This window comes from Danio rerio, chromosome 16 (genome assembly GCF_049306965.1).
Source record: "Danio rerio strain Tuebingen ecotype United States chromosome 16, GRCz12tu, whole genome shotgun sequence".
NCBI classification, from domain to species: Eukaryota; Metazoa; Chordata; class Actinopteri; order Cypriniformes; family Danionidae; genus Danio; species Danio rerio.
Window position 1 is genome coordinate 37,538,612 of NC_133191.1, and position 17,084 is coordinate 37,555,695.

Genomic DNA, 17,084 nt, shown 5'->3' on the forward strand with positions numbered 1-17,084 from the left:
CATCATAAATCACAAATGACAGTTTGTTAAAGCACTTCTCGCACTCCTGCTGAGAAAAGTCCCTTGCGCTGATAGGAATATTAATATGGAAATCATATTGAATTACTAATCAGTGCTGGACATACAGATTGCACACATCAGCCCACTCGCAGATGGAAAGATCTCATGCAATGTATTTCACATCGCAAAGGACACAGAGGCTTTAAATCACTTTAATAACTGAAAGAACTACTAGTGGTAAGATATTTAGAAAAATGTTGCAAAGGGTAGCCAGTGACAACTCATTAGGGTTTGAAATAAGTGGATGATGAGTAAATGATGACAGAATTTGTATCTTTTGGACAGTGTGCTTTAAATCAATTTTAAAACTGACAATCCTAAAAATGGTAACACAGGGGCCGCGTCCAAAACCGCCTACTACTCAGTAGGTACTGTGTTTCAATTTAAACGTAATACTCAGCCGTTAGAAAAGGTCATTCTATACAGTATGAATGCGAAAAGTATAATGGAATTCGGACGTATTACATCTGCCATTTTGTCATGGTCATGTGACCTATCTGCGGGGCATCATGGGAGAGCGCAGCATGCATGGGATGCGCACTTCAGAATCTTGGTGGAAGTAGTAAGTCATCCGGGTATTTCTCGCATACTGATTATCGAATTCTATGAATTTGGACATGCTACTCGGCTCACATACTTATTTTAGCGTACTATATAGTATGGAAGTATGTAGTTTCGGATGCAGACAGGCTCTTTGGAAATGCGCAGTCTATATTTTTGCAACGTTTCTAGGTAGCATCAACGCTTCAGGCAGTATGACGCTTACAACTTTTGTTGCTTTTCACACTGATGATATTTTTAGGGACATCATATCAATAATAATAAAAAAAGATGATTTTTCTACAATTATTTGCATAACACCAAATAAATACCACAATAATTTAAGGCCTAAATTAAAGGTCATGTGAAGTGTTTTGAAATGTGAATTTGTGTTTTATTTGAAAACAAAGCCTGGTTTATACTTCTGCGTCAAGTGACCGGCGTGACCCACGGCGCATGCAACGCTTGTAGCTGTGCATTTTATACTTCTGCGCTCTGTCTCTGTTGGTCTGAATTAACACTTCCGAAACGCTAGTGGGCAGTAAATGTTCCTCTGTGTCGAGTTTCTTCTCTGCTGTTTTGCTTTTCCTGAACACTTCCTGGATGTACAAGTGGCTCAAACTCGCTCATTGTGAGGCAGGAACGTGCAACAACTTTAACTATGAGGTAAACACAAAACAAAACTTTCCATCACTCCACACTTGTAAACAAGCGCTCCATTGGGCTCGCGTCCAGCTCGCGCCATTCGCGCGGCTCTCGGTCCCGCCCAGACTCGTCAGCGCTACCAAGCCGACCAATCACAAAGCTTGCGCTACGCTTCGTTGCGACGTGTAGTTACAATTTTTGAGAGGTGCACGTCAGCGACGCCGACGGCCACGGCGAAAGGCTATGCGTCAGCGCCGTAGTTTACGCCGGCGTTTGACGCAGAAGTATAAATCAGCAAGGACATAGTGTAGCTAGTTTCTCCCCTTAAAAAAACAGCCAATAGGGTTTCATTTTTATCACAGCACTGTAATCTACATTGTAAAGAGTACAACGATGTAAAAACCTCTATAAAAAAGATTAATTAAAAGAAAAAAAAATGTATTGGCAGTGAGAGTGACATCAAGCACATTCAATAAAAAGCAAATGAGCAAATGTCATATACTATAGAGCATTTGATTGTTCAGATTTAATAAGAAATCTTAAAGAAGTATGAGATGATAAAGGGAATTGACAAAGCTTTCGATGTTAAAATCTAGTAAATACAAATGTTGGAACTGTTTTGAAGCACAGCTCTAGCATATATTTCCTTAAGAATAACATACTGAAATTCATTCATTTATTTTCTTTTCGGCTTAGTCCCTTTATTCATCAGGGGTCGCCACAGTGGAATGAACCGCCAACTTATCCAGCATATGTTTTACGCAGCAGATGCCCTTCCAGCTGCAACCCAATACTGGGAAACACCTATACAGTCTCATTCACACAAACTACAGACAATTTAACTTACCCAATTCACCTATAACTCATGTCTTTGGACTGGGGGAAACCGGAGCACCCGGAAGAAAACCCATACCAACACCGGGAGACTTCACACAGAAATGCCAACTGACCCAGCTGAGGCTAAAACCAGCCACGCTACCCACTGCACCATATACTGAATTAACAAGTAAAAAATTTATTTTAATTTTATAATGTCTGTGGTATATAATTGAAAACATTTGCCTCACCTATATTTATCTCCATAAGAACAAGTTTTCCAGTATGGTCAGTTTGCTTGGTTGTGATACAGAGCGCTTGAAAAGCTTGCTGAAAAAAAAAAAAGATTTAGGAAATGTAAAATTAAGGTAAAACGATGTGGCCACAGTGTACTTTTCTCCCATGTTTGATTTTGAAAACACTATTGGTTGGGTTTAGGAAAAAGTTTAGGTCAGTAGTTTTGCTAGGTAATCTGTACTATAAGTCCCGTTCTCTTGTGGCCGTGTATCGGAAACTGAACAAACGTAAGCTACACTGTTAATGATATTTGTAAATTAGACAGTGAAAAAAAAATGAAGTAAGTTAATGCCTACTAGCCTCTAACATTGTTCCAAATATCATCTTTTTTGTTTTACAAAAGAAACTTAAATAAGTGGAGGGTGATTAAATGATGATTTTTGATCAATTATGAACTACATTGTAAATAACGGATGCAAGTTTGCTAAAGCACTATAATTATTTCATTATTTTATGTTGGCTACTTTTATTTAAGGTATAATTTGCTCTATTAACAAAGGCTTCTAGCTCAAAAAAGTACCCATTGGCTGCTCATTAATGGTTATAAGGTGATAGTTAGGTGTTTATTATTTAGGATTAGGGATGTTGAATAAGATCATATGATATAGGTAATAATAAACTGCCAGTATCTCCATACAAAGCAGGTAAAAGCTATTAGTTAATAAGCCAAAGTGAGTAGCTAAATGCACATATATTTTATATAGCAGTGTGCTTTAAATCCCTTTAATAGCTGACATTCCTAAAAAAATGGTCTTGCAAACTTGGGTAACTTTCTTACATGCATAAATTTGATCTCTATTTTTTTTTCAGTTGGCTCCTGCATATATAAAGTCTCATGCTATTTATGAGCAAGAATTGAGCTTCAGCAGACATTTGGCAGAAAGTTTTCTTCAGAGCTCTGCCAAACGCTGTCTAGTGCAGATGGATGAAAGAATGTGTGACAGTGGAGGAAGTCATTGCAGAGTGATAGAATACATTCTTCTGCATTCCACAGACAGAGGAAATGTGCTCATCCCTTCAAAATCCTATCAATCGCTTTCCATTTTTTTCCTTCAGCCCGTGTTCTGCTCAAAAGAACTGCGATTAAAGACAGTTGTTACATTTTTAAACTTTTTTTTTTATTTATTTATTTTTTAGAAAAGCTGCAGCGAGAATATTGAGCACGAAATATGAATATTTTCTTAACTTTTTGCAGGTTTTTGGAACTCTAAATTTTGGTAAATCGGTTTAAGTAATTGCAGTATGTTTTGTTTTTTCCATTGGTAAAATATATTGAATTGTAATATTATCACAGCATTCATGTTTGCTATCTTCATGACTTCTAAAGCCCCTTGCATTGTTTTTCTTCTCATATTTAAAGAAATCCAATCACTTTAGTTACTTGCTGTAGCCATGTAATGAGCAATTACAATAGCCAGTTAGTAAAACTTTCCTTCATATTTGAAGAATACAGTACTGTTGAACCGTTTTGTATTGAGATTGATGACACCAACAGGAGCTTGCCTGACTATCAAGCCTAAAGGCTGATTTAAGCCTGTTTTTAATAGTGTTCTAAATAAAAGCAATGACAAGTGATAGACGGAATATTTTCCATAACAAGAGGAGTTTTTGTTCTAACTTATACCTCAAATTTCTGGTTTAGAAACAGCTTGCAGCTGAACAACAGAAAACTGACAAAGATCACCTCATGTGCTTTATTCAGTGTTAAATGCTAACAATGTGAGTTTAAATGCCATTTTACATGACATTTATTGCCACACTACTGAAAGCAGCAGCAGAGAGTTCACCCCAGACCTTGTAAATAAAATAAACTGCCTGAAATTGAACTTTAAAACTGTAACTGAGTGCAAGCCAACACGTACCAGTGATTCAGCATATATGGTCAATAATGTTAAAGAGTTTTAATATGCATTAATTAGATTATAAACTTTGCCATTTTGTTGGAGTGCAGTAAGTGCACTAGTCTGTGCTTCTGAATGGCTGTATTTAATTTTCTGCCATCTTCTGTCTGGTGCAAACAGCCAAATTGCTTATCACTGCAAATCTCATCACGTAGCATGTTGTTAGGGTACAGGGTTACAATGTAACTTGTTCACCTAATGTCTACGTTCTTAATATTTATATTGTTTGCTAAATAATAACCACCTCATGTGGAACTCTGAATCTGAGTCTCATTTCGGAGGCTGCCACTGTCCACTAGAGGTTGCATTTCGGTCACGGATACATGCCTTGAGAGCCTTCCTGACTGAATAAAAAATTATGCAGTCTTCCACCAAGGCAACCTAGGGTGCTAAAATAAAAACAGTGTTCCGGCACGTAGCTCACATTTTCAAAGCTTCAGCATTGTTTTTCAGATAAGCAAGAATGGTCACTTAGCATGTTTATTAAATATCTGCAAACATATTATGGTATTTTCATGTTTTAGAAGAGTCAAAAACCTACATACAGCATCTTTAAATGGGAAAACAGTGGGTGTGGCTTGTATTTTCTACTGTGAGCTGATTGGATGTTGGCATTTCATTCAGAAAGATTGGAAATGGGTTATTATATAGAAAAAAATATTACAACCTAACAGATACCTCCTCACCATTTCTGTTTGCTGTCAAAATCGACAGCTGTAAGGGTGTGGTAAACATGTAAGCTACACACAATACATCAAAAATGCATAAATTGATTTTACGGTTAGATTATAAGGGCAAGCAATTTTTTCCCTAATGACATGCACAGAGGAGGTTGCAACTGAGACTCATTCTCAAAACTTAGCCTTTTATATTTCTAGAGATCGCATATTATGTAGCTAGAAATACTTATGGCTGCATTTCTCCTTTAAAACAAACGCTACGGGGGCGGTACAATGTCGTTCCTTTTTGCTGTTACCAGCTGACTGCTTACCTCCATATGGCCGGCTGTTACCAGTTTATTAACTTGACAAGCAGGAACGAGTTGACCACAACAATGGGATTCGAGTCTGGTGAAGAACGGTTCCAGAGAGAGGGTGAGACAAAAGCAGAAACCAAAAATTAAAGTAAATAACAGAGTGGGAATGTGGTAAGATCTGAGAACGTGGTAAAAATCTTTTCTTTTCCTTTCTTTTCATTTTCTGGATTGCTTTTTTGAAAACACCAGTGTTGGGCAAGCTAATTGAAAAATGTAGTGAGACAAGCTATTAGCTACTCTACACAAAATGTAGCTTAACTACACTAAACGCTACCCCCTGGGATATGTAGCAAGCTAAGCTAAAAGCTACTAGGCAAAAGTAGCTTAGATACATCCAAGCTATTATTGCAATTTTTATTTTGAAATCGAAGCAACTTAAATCCAAGTCAATCATATCTTAGTGATCAATAAAACTGTCAATGAAACATATGAGGTATAATAGTTCAGTTCAGTTATTTACTGTAAATAGTATGCTGTACTAAACAGAAACAAATTATAGTATAACAGCTAACACAAAACATCCAATAAAATCAGGTGTTACACATTTAAAATACTATAGTAGAGGGAAGTTATTGCATCTTATCGAGGTATGGTCCCGAGGAATCCTGCTTCAGAAATAACTACTCTTCCTCAGTCATCTTTCCATCATGCAAGTTTCGGTTGGCGATATCGCCAACCAGAGGTGGCAGTAACGCACCAAAAAGTTTGTTGTCGAACACCGTATCAGGAAGAAGAAGAATTCCCCATTCTAGCCATCATATGGATTTACTATCACCGGCTACACACCAGCCTTAAAGCTCCGTGAATGTCGGTGCCGTCACTTATTGATCCGCGATCTGTAAATGTAGCTTGTGTGGACGCTACTGCGCTACTTGACTAATAAAATAGCTTTGCTACTGAAAAGCTATTTGATTTAGAAAGTAGTGACGCTACCGCCAAGCTACTGAGAAATGTAGTTAAGCTAGTAGCGTCAATACTTTTAGCGACGCTACTGCCCAACACTGGAAAACACTATTAGTAGGGTTTAGAGAGGAAGGAGGGTGGGTCAGTCGAACGGTCAGTCAGTCAGTCAACAGCGGCCTCTGGTGGATTTACGCAAGAAGAGCAGGCATGAAAGGCTCCCACATGAGAAATTTGAGATCTCAAAAAGCAAACAGAGCGGCCTCTGTTGGATTAGTGGAAACAAAAACTGCAAAAAACGAAAGAATGAGCCTTGGTTGTGAACTGTTCACCACAAAACTTGCAATGTGTGCCAACAAAATCATATGGTTAGTTTTGATTTCATTCGTACTTTAAAAGATCTTTTCTGCTCACCTGCTCGTCTATTTGATAAAAATACTGTAAATAAATAAAATATTGGAAATGGCAAGTGGAGGGTAAGTGTATGATCACAGAAATAACTTTTTTTTGCTCCCTTTTTAACATTTAATTTATTCATATTACGGTAGAAAAAAAAAAGCTTCAGCAGCCATTATTCCAGTCTTCAGTGTCACATACACTGGCATTGCTCTAATCAAAGTGAACAAATTAAAAGATACGTAAAACACACTACGATATATACAGATTAATGATTAATAACGAAACCACTAAAAATAGGACTATAAAACAGGCTCTCATATCTTTTGTCATATTGATACTGAAACAAAAAACAAATGATTTCAACCCTCCAAGGCCCCCTCAATGGCAAAAGACAAACACATAATATGTGGAGTGTTACGAGGATTTTATTACAAGATTTTTTTGAAACTTGTATGGCTTAAAAAGAAATAGAACTAGAATCAATAACAATGAAGTTATGAAGAAACTTCCAATAAAAAAGACTTTTAAACATTAATGGCTTAAAAAGAATTATAACTGTCATCAATAACAACTAAGTTACAATGGGAGTTCTATCAAAAGACATTTAAGACTTAAAAAAAAAAAAACTGTAATCAAAGGGTTAAAAATAATCCTTTAGCATGCTTTCCATTCATCTACATTCCTGCTACTGAATAATGAGCTCTAATAACAATGCAGAAGCAATTGAAGCAGAATCCAGTCTGCAGTTCCTCCCTCACAGACACACACAAACATATACTGTGCTCAGAGGTGTAGATGTCATATTATTAGCACTTAAATGCTTTTAGAGTATCTATGTTCCCTCCTCCTATAAACACCAGTGTTTAGTTTCAATTACAGTCCTTCTCTTCCCTTTGACCTGCTTGTGCACATTTTCTATCCTAAAACTCCCTCCGTCAAAATGGCTGACTATATTGAGTTTTACCTTCAAGTAGTTCTGACTTCCCGTTTCATGATTACATACAAAGGACTGTCGAATGCAAATTCACAACAAATCATATTGAAATGATAACTTTAAAAATTAACTAACACACATGCATTTGTTAAGACCTTGATTCTGGTATTGAATATTTGGGCTGGAACATTATTATTTTTGTATCCAGTCTAACAAAGAAAACATTCAAAATACATGTTATCAAGATGTGTCTGCAGTTCAAGTCCAATACTTTTCTTTTAAAGGCAGGTTTCTCAAATGTTCATGTTTTGCATTACAAATATATGCAAATAAGCGCATATTTCATTAAACACTGCATTAACTGCATAAATAAGCTGGCACACATTTTTATTTGCAATTGTTAATGTAACCAATCAAATGTGTGTCACGGTCACACATGAATGGTTATCTTTAAGGGTATTCATTTAAAATAATGCAGCTATGCAGAGAGATGAAGCAGGTAAGTGGTGTAGCAGAGGGAGAGCGATCTCACACACAGTTCATATGGTAAGCATTAGATCTTCAGTCAAACACCAGATAAGCTTAGTCACTTATTCAGTTGTATTTGCATCCACAGGCGAAGACAGACGTCCACGGAATAAGACGAGAGGAAGAGGGAGAGAAGATGAGGTGAACCATCCAACTTCAATTTCGGCTGGTAAGTGAGTGAAGGAGGTGAGTATTTATGGTGTGTGGTGATTGCGGGTGCAGGTGCAGGTAATCAGTATCTGGGTGATTGTTCACGGGTGTAGTGAGTGGTGAATAGTGAGGGAGAGCGGTGATTGGAGCAGCAGGAATGACCCGAGGTTGTTACATTGTTAAAGTATGGTGGTAAATATTTGTTTATTTTTATTTTGACCTTATTCACTTCCATGGCCTTGCTATTAAATCTGTACAACAATTGACTCAAAAAAAGCCCTTTCACTTATAAAACTATAAAAACATTGTGTATGAAACACAGCTGAACTTTGTTTCTGTGTTTCCCAGTGTTGTTTAAAGGCAATCTCAAGTCTATTCCAGGCTGTTGCAAAATCGGACACTAAGAATAAAATAAATAGTTGTGCCTTGTATCACTAACTGGGACTGGTTAATATTTAGACCAGAATTCATTCGAAAAAAAGTGATAAGGGCACATAAAGATACTTGGATGACACTTAATGGCACTAGGGTTGAACCAGATTCAAATTTTATCACTTGACACATTTAACCTGTAGATTTCCATTGATCACTGATTATACTGCTTACATGTTTGTCTTATTGCATGAGAATGACAATTACACAAAGCCATCGGGGTGGGATTACATAACTAAAATGAAGACCATTGATGTTTCAAGTGTATTTCTCATTAGGGTTGAAGATGCAAACGACTTTCTTTTTTACACACTGATTCTCATAAAAACTATTAAAAATGGGAAAAAACAGGCAATTGCAGTTTTTTTTTGTTTTTGTGATTATTCATATTTTATATAAAACTGAAGGATTTTTTAAAATAAGATTTTATTTTGACCTTTATAATTTCCTTATAAAGTATAAGTAAAGCAGTATAAAGATTACCTGTCTTAAAAAATAATGAAATAACTTCTGTCTAATTCGGAAGTAATCATATTGAACTATGCTACACATTCCCAGAAGCAACACCTTCCTTGCATTCAGAAGTACACAAATCTTGAAAATGTCATTATTTTACTACAAATCGGCAAAATCCAGGGTAAAAAGTAGAAGTTTGCGTTACTGCATATAGCTTACTGCTTGTTATAAATGATGTATATTTTGTGAAAATTATTTGCCCTCATAATCTTTAATCAAATACCATAACTTTCCCTCCCCTCACGAAATGACCTCACAGGGAATGCCTTTAGGGTGGAGCTAATAGGGTGTGTCTCGTTTCTGGCCAGTTTTATCCATTCATCAAGCTTACAATTTTGTTAGCAACACCCATCTTCCAAATATCTAATCAGTTCCCAAAGGATGAAATTTCAGAAGGTATTGGAAAAAGTAAAATCTTAACTCCCATTTCATGATGAAATTAAAATTTCGTAGTAAATCAGTAGTCATATTTTAATTGTCAAGCAATTTCAATCTGATCTTGCTTTATTTTCACGATCGCAGGAGTTTGTGCTTGGCCTCTACGAACACTTTCATTTATCACAATTATTTTGACTGTGAAGAGACCTACATGACAGTGAAGAGAACTGCAACAACACAATTCTACAAGAATTTCCGGTAACACTTCATATTAATGGTCATTTGAGTATTAGTAGAGTGCTCCTTCAACAGACTATAAGAAACTTTGCAAGTTTAAATCAACTTACACTAACCCCAACCTAACAGTTTACTTAAAATCTAATGAGAATTATTTGGCATGTAGATGCAATGCAACTTCAATTCAACAAACGGTCCATCGAAATAAAGTCTGATAATTTGAGGGTGGAGAAAAAATTTCTTATCAATATCCCCTAAGAATAAAGTGCCATTAGAACGCAAATTCTAGTGCAGTGGTTCCCAAAAAAGGGTGTCGCAATACTGGAGATTGTTAAAAATCGAAACAACATGCATTTAAAAAGTCATCAGCCTTTCGATTTTTTCGTGACCTCTGGCGTGACTATGTCATATTGAAGACTCAGATGCAGCACATTTTACAGCACCAGGTCAAACTTTCAGACTACTTTACGGCACTCACATACATTAAAAATAAATACAGGCCACAACTGAAGATGAAGGATGTTCTCCAAGTGGTGTTCTCCAAATTAAATGATGAATAGTATGCACAGATCCGATCACGTTAATAAAAATTGGGCCTGATCACAAGGTTTCAGACTGGATCAGAATAGGACCTCCCAATCAGGACTAAAATATATATGTGTGTTTTTAATATTTTGAACACATCTATAGTTATTTGGTGGCACAGAGTTAGACCTCTTTTTTTTTCTCTTTCCTCTTTCTTAAATGTCACCAAAGTAGAACATGGCAGCAGCAGGTTACGTTTACAACAACCCTGATAAGGCACCTCAAAAACAAACACCAGGCACAATACAGTGAGTTTACCTATGCAACCCAATAGGGATGTAACGGTATCAGAATTTCACGGTACGGTAATACCTCGGTATGAATGTCACGGTACGGTATTTATTGAATCATTTACAGGAAAAAACAAAACTTGTGAAAATACTCCAAAAAAGTGCCAAAAGTGTCAATGACATACAAATTATCATCTATCTGTAAGCTTTGAAACAGGAACTTCAATTTTAATAACAAAAAATTATTAAACCATGTAAAAAAATAAAGTTTCAATTTAGTATTGTTGAAAACTCATCACATTCAACATTTAATCACACTCAGCCCATCTACCCAGATGAGAGCTCTGCTAGTCGGACTTCTCATCAAGCATCTCCCGCTGGATCTAATCTCACTATATTTATTAAACGGGATATTTCATTTATCTTGTTGTCTTTATCTAACGACATATTCCCTGACTTTGGGCATTGGAATCTATTACTTGTTCTCAGGTAACGTGTTTTGGCTGAGCGCAAAGATAAGTTAATGATTAATGGAAGCACGTCCATTCTGTATATTGACTGATCGCTTGCCTTTATTTCCTATAATGTATAAACTTATTGTATGTTATACTTTTAAAATGGCCATTATCGATTCTTAAAACTGATACTCAGCAAAAGAGAGGCTGTGTTTCGTATTTTCACTGAAATTGAAAGGAGGAAGTGTTTTTATCGGCTCCGTTTTGTTATAAATATCCACACAGTGAAGATGACGCTCATCTTATGCAGCACGACGCCTCAACATGTCTGCTGTCTAAGTTGCTAATATTAAAATGAAAATAGGCAGTTCCTTAAATCATGTTTACATTTTATTGTTGAGAAAGTGAAACAACGAAGCCAGGGTGATGTGAATGAAGTTATAAAGTACACTGTTCCCTTTGAAGATTTACCCGTGTCCTCGGTATAATCTGCTTTTCCATATCAAACTGAGAAGAAGAGACTGCAGCCTTGATCAAACTTGCGAAGTCTGAACTTACACGGAGATTATGCAGGACTGAACTGTGCGTGTTAGGCTACTTAATATTCAGGAAAAGCCCCAATCAGAGAGGCGAATGTCTGCAGCCCCGCTTCCGTTTTCAGATGTACATGACAGTTTATAAGTATCACACACCAGACGCGCTCATTCGAATGATATTTAACATGAAACTAATCAGATGGCGCTCTGTGGCGCGGCTGAAAAATGAACTGCGTCCTGAGCCGTCGCCGGGCGCCGCCGACTTGCGGCGCCGGTGTGTGTATCCTGATAGAAACCTATGTTTAGAATTCTAAAATACATGGCGCTGCGTGGCGCTGTGCGGCGCGCCGCCGAGCGCCGCTTCTGGTGTGCGACCTGCTTTAGAGTTTTCCAGCTCTTTTCATCCCCGCTTCTAGCAGCACACTCCATTTCCGCATTACTGGATCTGTAGCGACAACAGACCGCAAGGGATGATGGTCAAGCATGGGCTGATGGCAATTGTAGTTTTCGCTACCTCCCGTTCGCTTCATTCGCCTGAGCAAATTTTCTCAGAAGACCTATAGTTTTACCGAGTCATGCGACTTCGGTAATATCGGAAAAAAATAATATTGCGGTATGACGGTACAATACCGTTACATCCCTACAACCCAATCAATGCAGGAGAGTTTGAGGAGAAGAGAAAAATGCCCTGTGACAGCGCAAAAGTGTAAACCTTACTCCTCTGACCTCTAAAGGTGCTCTAGCGACAGACGCTAGAGGCCAGGGTTTTTAACCTCTTTGGTAGAGCAACCGACTCCCATGCGGAAGGTTGCCGGTTCGATACCAGCTCGGAGCGGGTTGGGTGGCATAGGACCGGTGGGGTTACATTGGTGCCATGACCCGGATGGGAGTAAGGTTTAGGGGGGTGAGTGTAACGGAGGCCAGCTAGTGAGTGCTGTGCAGGTATACCTCACTCCTCTGACCTCTAAAGGTGCTCTAGCGAAAAGATGCTAGAGGCCATGGTCTTTAGCCTCCTCTGTAGAGCAACCGACTCCCATGCGGAAAGTCGCCGGCTCGATCCCAGCTCGAAGTGGGTTGGATGGTGTAAGACCGGCGGGGTTACAAAAGCATAGTACATCACAGCCAACATAGCACAAGTAATCACAATGAGTGAGCTGTCATTCACCTTTGTAGAAAACCCTGGATTTCTTATGTTTACTGTGATAATATTAATTCCTTACATTTATACAGCACTTTTCTAAACACTCAAAGTGCTTTACACAATGGGGGGAATCTCCTTATCCACCACCAGTGTAAGGCATCCACATGGATGACGCATCGGCAGTCATATTATGCCAGACCTCACACCACACACCAGCTGATTGGTGGAGAGGAGGATTGATGAAGCTAATGATGGTATAGAGACAATAAGGAGGCCATGATATACCCCTACTCTTTTTTTGAAAGACATTTTTTTGAATGTATTATAAAAGCATCGGATCGGGTTTCAGTATCAGTAAATACTCAAATTTAAATGACTCAGACTCAAGGGCAAATAAACCTGATCGGGACATCCCTAATGAATAGACTAATGTGTGCAAGGTTTATAGACTTAGAGGATATTAAGGGTCGCAAGTGACTAGCACTGTAACTTTGGGGCTCGTTGGCTGAAAAGTTTGGGAATCCCTAGTGCATGTATAGTACTAGTCTATATGGGTAATTGATTAAAGGTTATAATCTAATATAAGATGATCTGCACTAAATTCATTATGAATAACATGTCTTTTAACCTACGTTTGTGTCGGTAGTAAAATTTGTTCCTGAATCTTTTGAGATAAAGCGTTTAATGAAATGAGAGAACCAGCTGAGAAACTCCATATGAATAATGAAATGTTCCAAGAAGATTGAACTAAAAAAAGACACTTACGAAACAGCTATGGACAAACTGGCTTTCGGAAGCGAACAGATGATCTGCCACGTCTTAGACTCACATGTTTTGTTTTGTTTTTTCACAGGGGAACAGAAATTCTTGCGGAAGCCCAGATAATTGACTCTATGCTGCAATCTTTTTCTCCCGGAAACTATAAAAGCTGTTTTGCACAGGCCATGAATGCCTCCCACACAGCTCACATCAGTCCACCTGCTCGGGTCCCTGTGGGAGAGCTAGAAAACTGGAATCAAAGAGGCATGAATGAACACACTGCACCATCTGCTGGTCATCAATCACAGCACACCACCACAAGCAGTTTTAGTAATTCCTGGTGTACCTTTATTGGTTCAGAAATGCAAAATGTCTGTGACAAATTTTGGAGTTCACTGTAAGCCTGTCCAGTTTCTTCATTTCAAGTCTTAAGGTCACAACTAAAAAAAGAAACGCAACTATAAACAGAAAGTGTAAAGAATAATAATAAAAACGACAATAGAAATCCCTTTGAAAAACCAAAGTAAACAAAACATTTTCATATTTTCACATGGCAATAAATATGGACCATAGACTTTCTATCTGTACAGAGACACTTATCTAATCATTTTCATCTTATGTATTATAAAAAATATGACTTCAGTGCAATTTCCCTGCAAGGCTCATCACCTAAACCTTCGTCTCTTGTCTATTAAACAGCACAATGCCTGTCTCGTTTACCCTAACGTACAAAGAAAACCTTACCGCTTCTTCAAACACCAGCTCAAATAAAAATCTATATTCATGAAAAGAATTCACAGCCTTTTTATCTTTGACACTTCAAGCAGTAAATCTGGACAGAAAAGGCACACATCACTAGAATTTGCGCAATACTGGACAAGAGACGAAATATTGGAATTACTCAATTGAAGTTTTCATCTTGGTCATTTAGAAACATATCCATACTTAATGTTTTACAAGTACAAGGTTTTCGGTTTGTTTTTACATATACATATTCAAATAGATATATTAAGATTGCAATGTCAATAAAGATTATAGGAGGGACAGACGTAATCGATTTACAGAAATATTTTTCCAAGAAAAAAAAAAGTGCATCATATTACAATCTTGAATATTGCAGAACAAACATTTACCAAGTTACCAAGAGTATTGAAAATTGTGTATATAAAAAATAAGCGCATTACAAAAACAAAACAATAGTAGTATTAGCAGTAGAAAGCATTTCACCATTGTGCACAGAGGTTTTTAAGTGCTATCTGGATCAGCGTCAGATCCTTCTGCAGAAGAGCCACGTCCCCTGAGTGGCGCCGCTACAGGCTTTTCTGTCCCACGTAGCAGTCTGCTTTCACCTGAGGAACTCGCTTCTTCCCCCTGCGAGATCCTCTGGGCTCCTTCATCGCTGTCTGCTGCAGTTTTCCTTGATGCTTCGGGACCAAAAGTGCGAGTCTTTGTGGTGGAGCTCGAGTCGCTATATTGCTTTCTGACCTTGGCAGTCCGTTGCTCCCCTATACCTTGCTTTAAAGAGAGGAGTTTAGGTACGGCCGAGCTTGTACTGGGACTAAACCGGTCAGACTGACTGGCTCCCTCATCTTGGATTTTAGTTCTTTGCGGACTGCTTTCCGAAGATGAGATCCATGGATAATCCCTTCTGGCGAGAGAAAAAGGGGAGTCTTCTTTGGGAGAGGTGGGTGAAGGGGTGGACGACGACTGTCGTTCCAGTTTGGGCCGTGATGGGGGTCGGAGCTGCACCATTTGGATGCCCCCAATGGGAATCATGTGATAGGGCATGCGGGCTTGATCTTGGGAGTGCAAAGGAAGGTGGCTAAACATGCGGTCCACTGTCCATGGAGTCACTGGAGCTGGAGGGAAAGGCTCGCAGGGAGGAAAGCGCTGGGATGGGGAAAGCAGGCAGGGATCTGGAGCTGCTTGAGTACCAGGTTTGTCCTGTAGGAGGAGATGTGACATTGGAAACAAATTTGTTGTACATATTCTTTTGTCTCAGTTAACATCACTTTGGATATGCATGTTTAGTTTTACTCTGGGATCCACAAAAATAACATTTTGGTGCAAGAATATGCAAAATGAAACTAAATATTTACATAAACCAACATTTAAAGAGGTCCTATTTTGCGTTTTAATTGTCAACTTTCTTTAGTCCACATGAAATGTGCATTGAGGAAGATCTGGAGCTACAGAAACGTCCATTTTAAAAGGAGTTCTTCTCTATATCAATAAGCACTGTTGCTAAACTCCCTCAAATGCTTCAACTTTGTTTTTTATTTCTTTATTTGATTAATGTATATTATAATGATTACTGTGTTTCCCAGTGATGGGTTGAAGCAGGAAGGGTATTCGCTGCGTAATACATATATGGGATAAGTTGCCAGTTTATTCCACTGTGGCGACCCCAGATTAATAAAGGGACTAAGAAAATGAATAAATGAATTAATAACAACTACTGTCAAATGTGGTTAGAGCTGCTTGACTTGCATTAGTAATGTGTTGTCGTCAGGGTTGGGAAAAAATACATTGAAATGTATTTTAAAATAAAATACTAAATACATTAATTGTAGATTAATCAAAATTAACTATAAATACAGCAGCCACAATGTGTATCAAAATAAAACACAGTATTTTGTATATTAAAAATTCTACAAAATACTTTTACAAAGGAGCATGACATTTCTTTGCAAATCTTCCATCTATCAATCCCTTCACCATTAAATTGGCTTATTGAAGCAAACAATATTTGATAGTAAATGTGGCCAGTAAAACTGCCATCATCTCTGTAAAATGACTATTCAACCTCTTAATATTTTAAAAGGGTGTTAAATAAAGAGTAAATTGACATTTTTTGTTAACCAAACTGGTCACACTTTATTTTGATGGTCCGTTTGTTGAGTTTAAGTTACATTGCAGCTACATGCCAACTCATTTTCAGCAGATTATAAGTAGACTGTTAGGTTGGGGTTGGGGTTAGTGTAAGTTTACATGTACTTGCAAAGTTTCTTATAGTCAGTTAAATGTCTGTTGAAGGACTGTTAAATGTCAGTATCAACAGATATTAAGAAGACAGTCTACTAATACTCAAATGGACCATCAAAATAAAGTGTTACCACAGAGTTTTTCTGAAATCTTTCTTTTTTGCTATTTAGCTCTTCAGAACTCAATGTAAAAACTGTATTAGAAGTTTTTAATAAATAAATATTTGTGTTTCACATCTTAAGGCTTCCATCTTTCCTCTTTATTAACTATACAATGGACCTACTGATCAACAACTGGCATTTAAAACAGCCAATTAAGCGTTGTAGGAATCGCCATGGTAGGACTTATTTTTATGTTGTTTGTTTTAACGACAAACATTTGGCATCAGGAATCCATCCAAAACTACCATTATTTGTACAGTATACTCTTTCTCCTAAGATGTTTTTCAATACATCTTTAAATGGAAGTCAATAACATCCAAAGCAGCAATCAGAGGATGCATTTAAGCAATGTATTGATGTAGAATTCTTACAAAGTATTTTACTAAATTTTTAAAAATACTAAATTACAAAATACTAAGATATTTTGATAGAAAATATTAAGCCATTTTTATAAGTCCTATCA

The 17,084-nt window shown here is 37.5% G+C and overlaps 1 protein-coding gene and 1 long non-coding RNA gene across 5 annotated transcripts in view; one reads left to right on the top strand and one right to left on the bottom strand.

The window, feature by feature from the left end:
* Positions 1-1,155: 1,155 nt before the first annotated feature.
* LOC137487931 (uncharacterized) lies at positions 1,156-16,698 on the top strand. Its single transcript, XR_011006752.2, has 3 exons — positions 1,156-1,266; positions 8,145-8,225; positions 13,570-16,698. It is a non-coding gene; the product is annotated as an uncharacterized lncRNA (long non-coding RNA).
* Positions 13,801-17,084, bottom strand: part of hivep3b (HIVEP zinc finger 3b) — a 104,514-nt gene continuing 101,230 nt past the window's right edge. For all 4 annotated transcript variants that reach the window (XR_012392246.1, XR_012392247.1, XM_009292502.4 and 1 more), the window contains one exon: positions 13,801-15,419. Coding sequence is in view for 2 of the 4 variants with exons in the window: in XM_009292502.4 (XP_009290777.1) it covers positions 14,721-15,419 (699 nt within the window). In the remaining 2 variants the exon portion in view is untranslated. The remainder of the gene's footprint in view (positions 15,420-17,084) is intronic.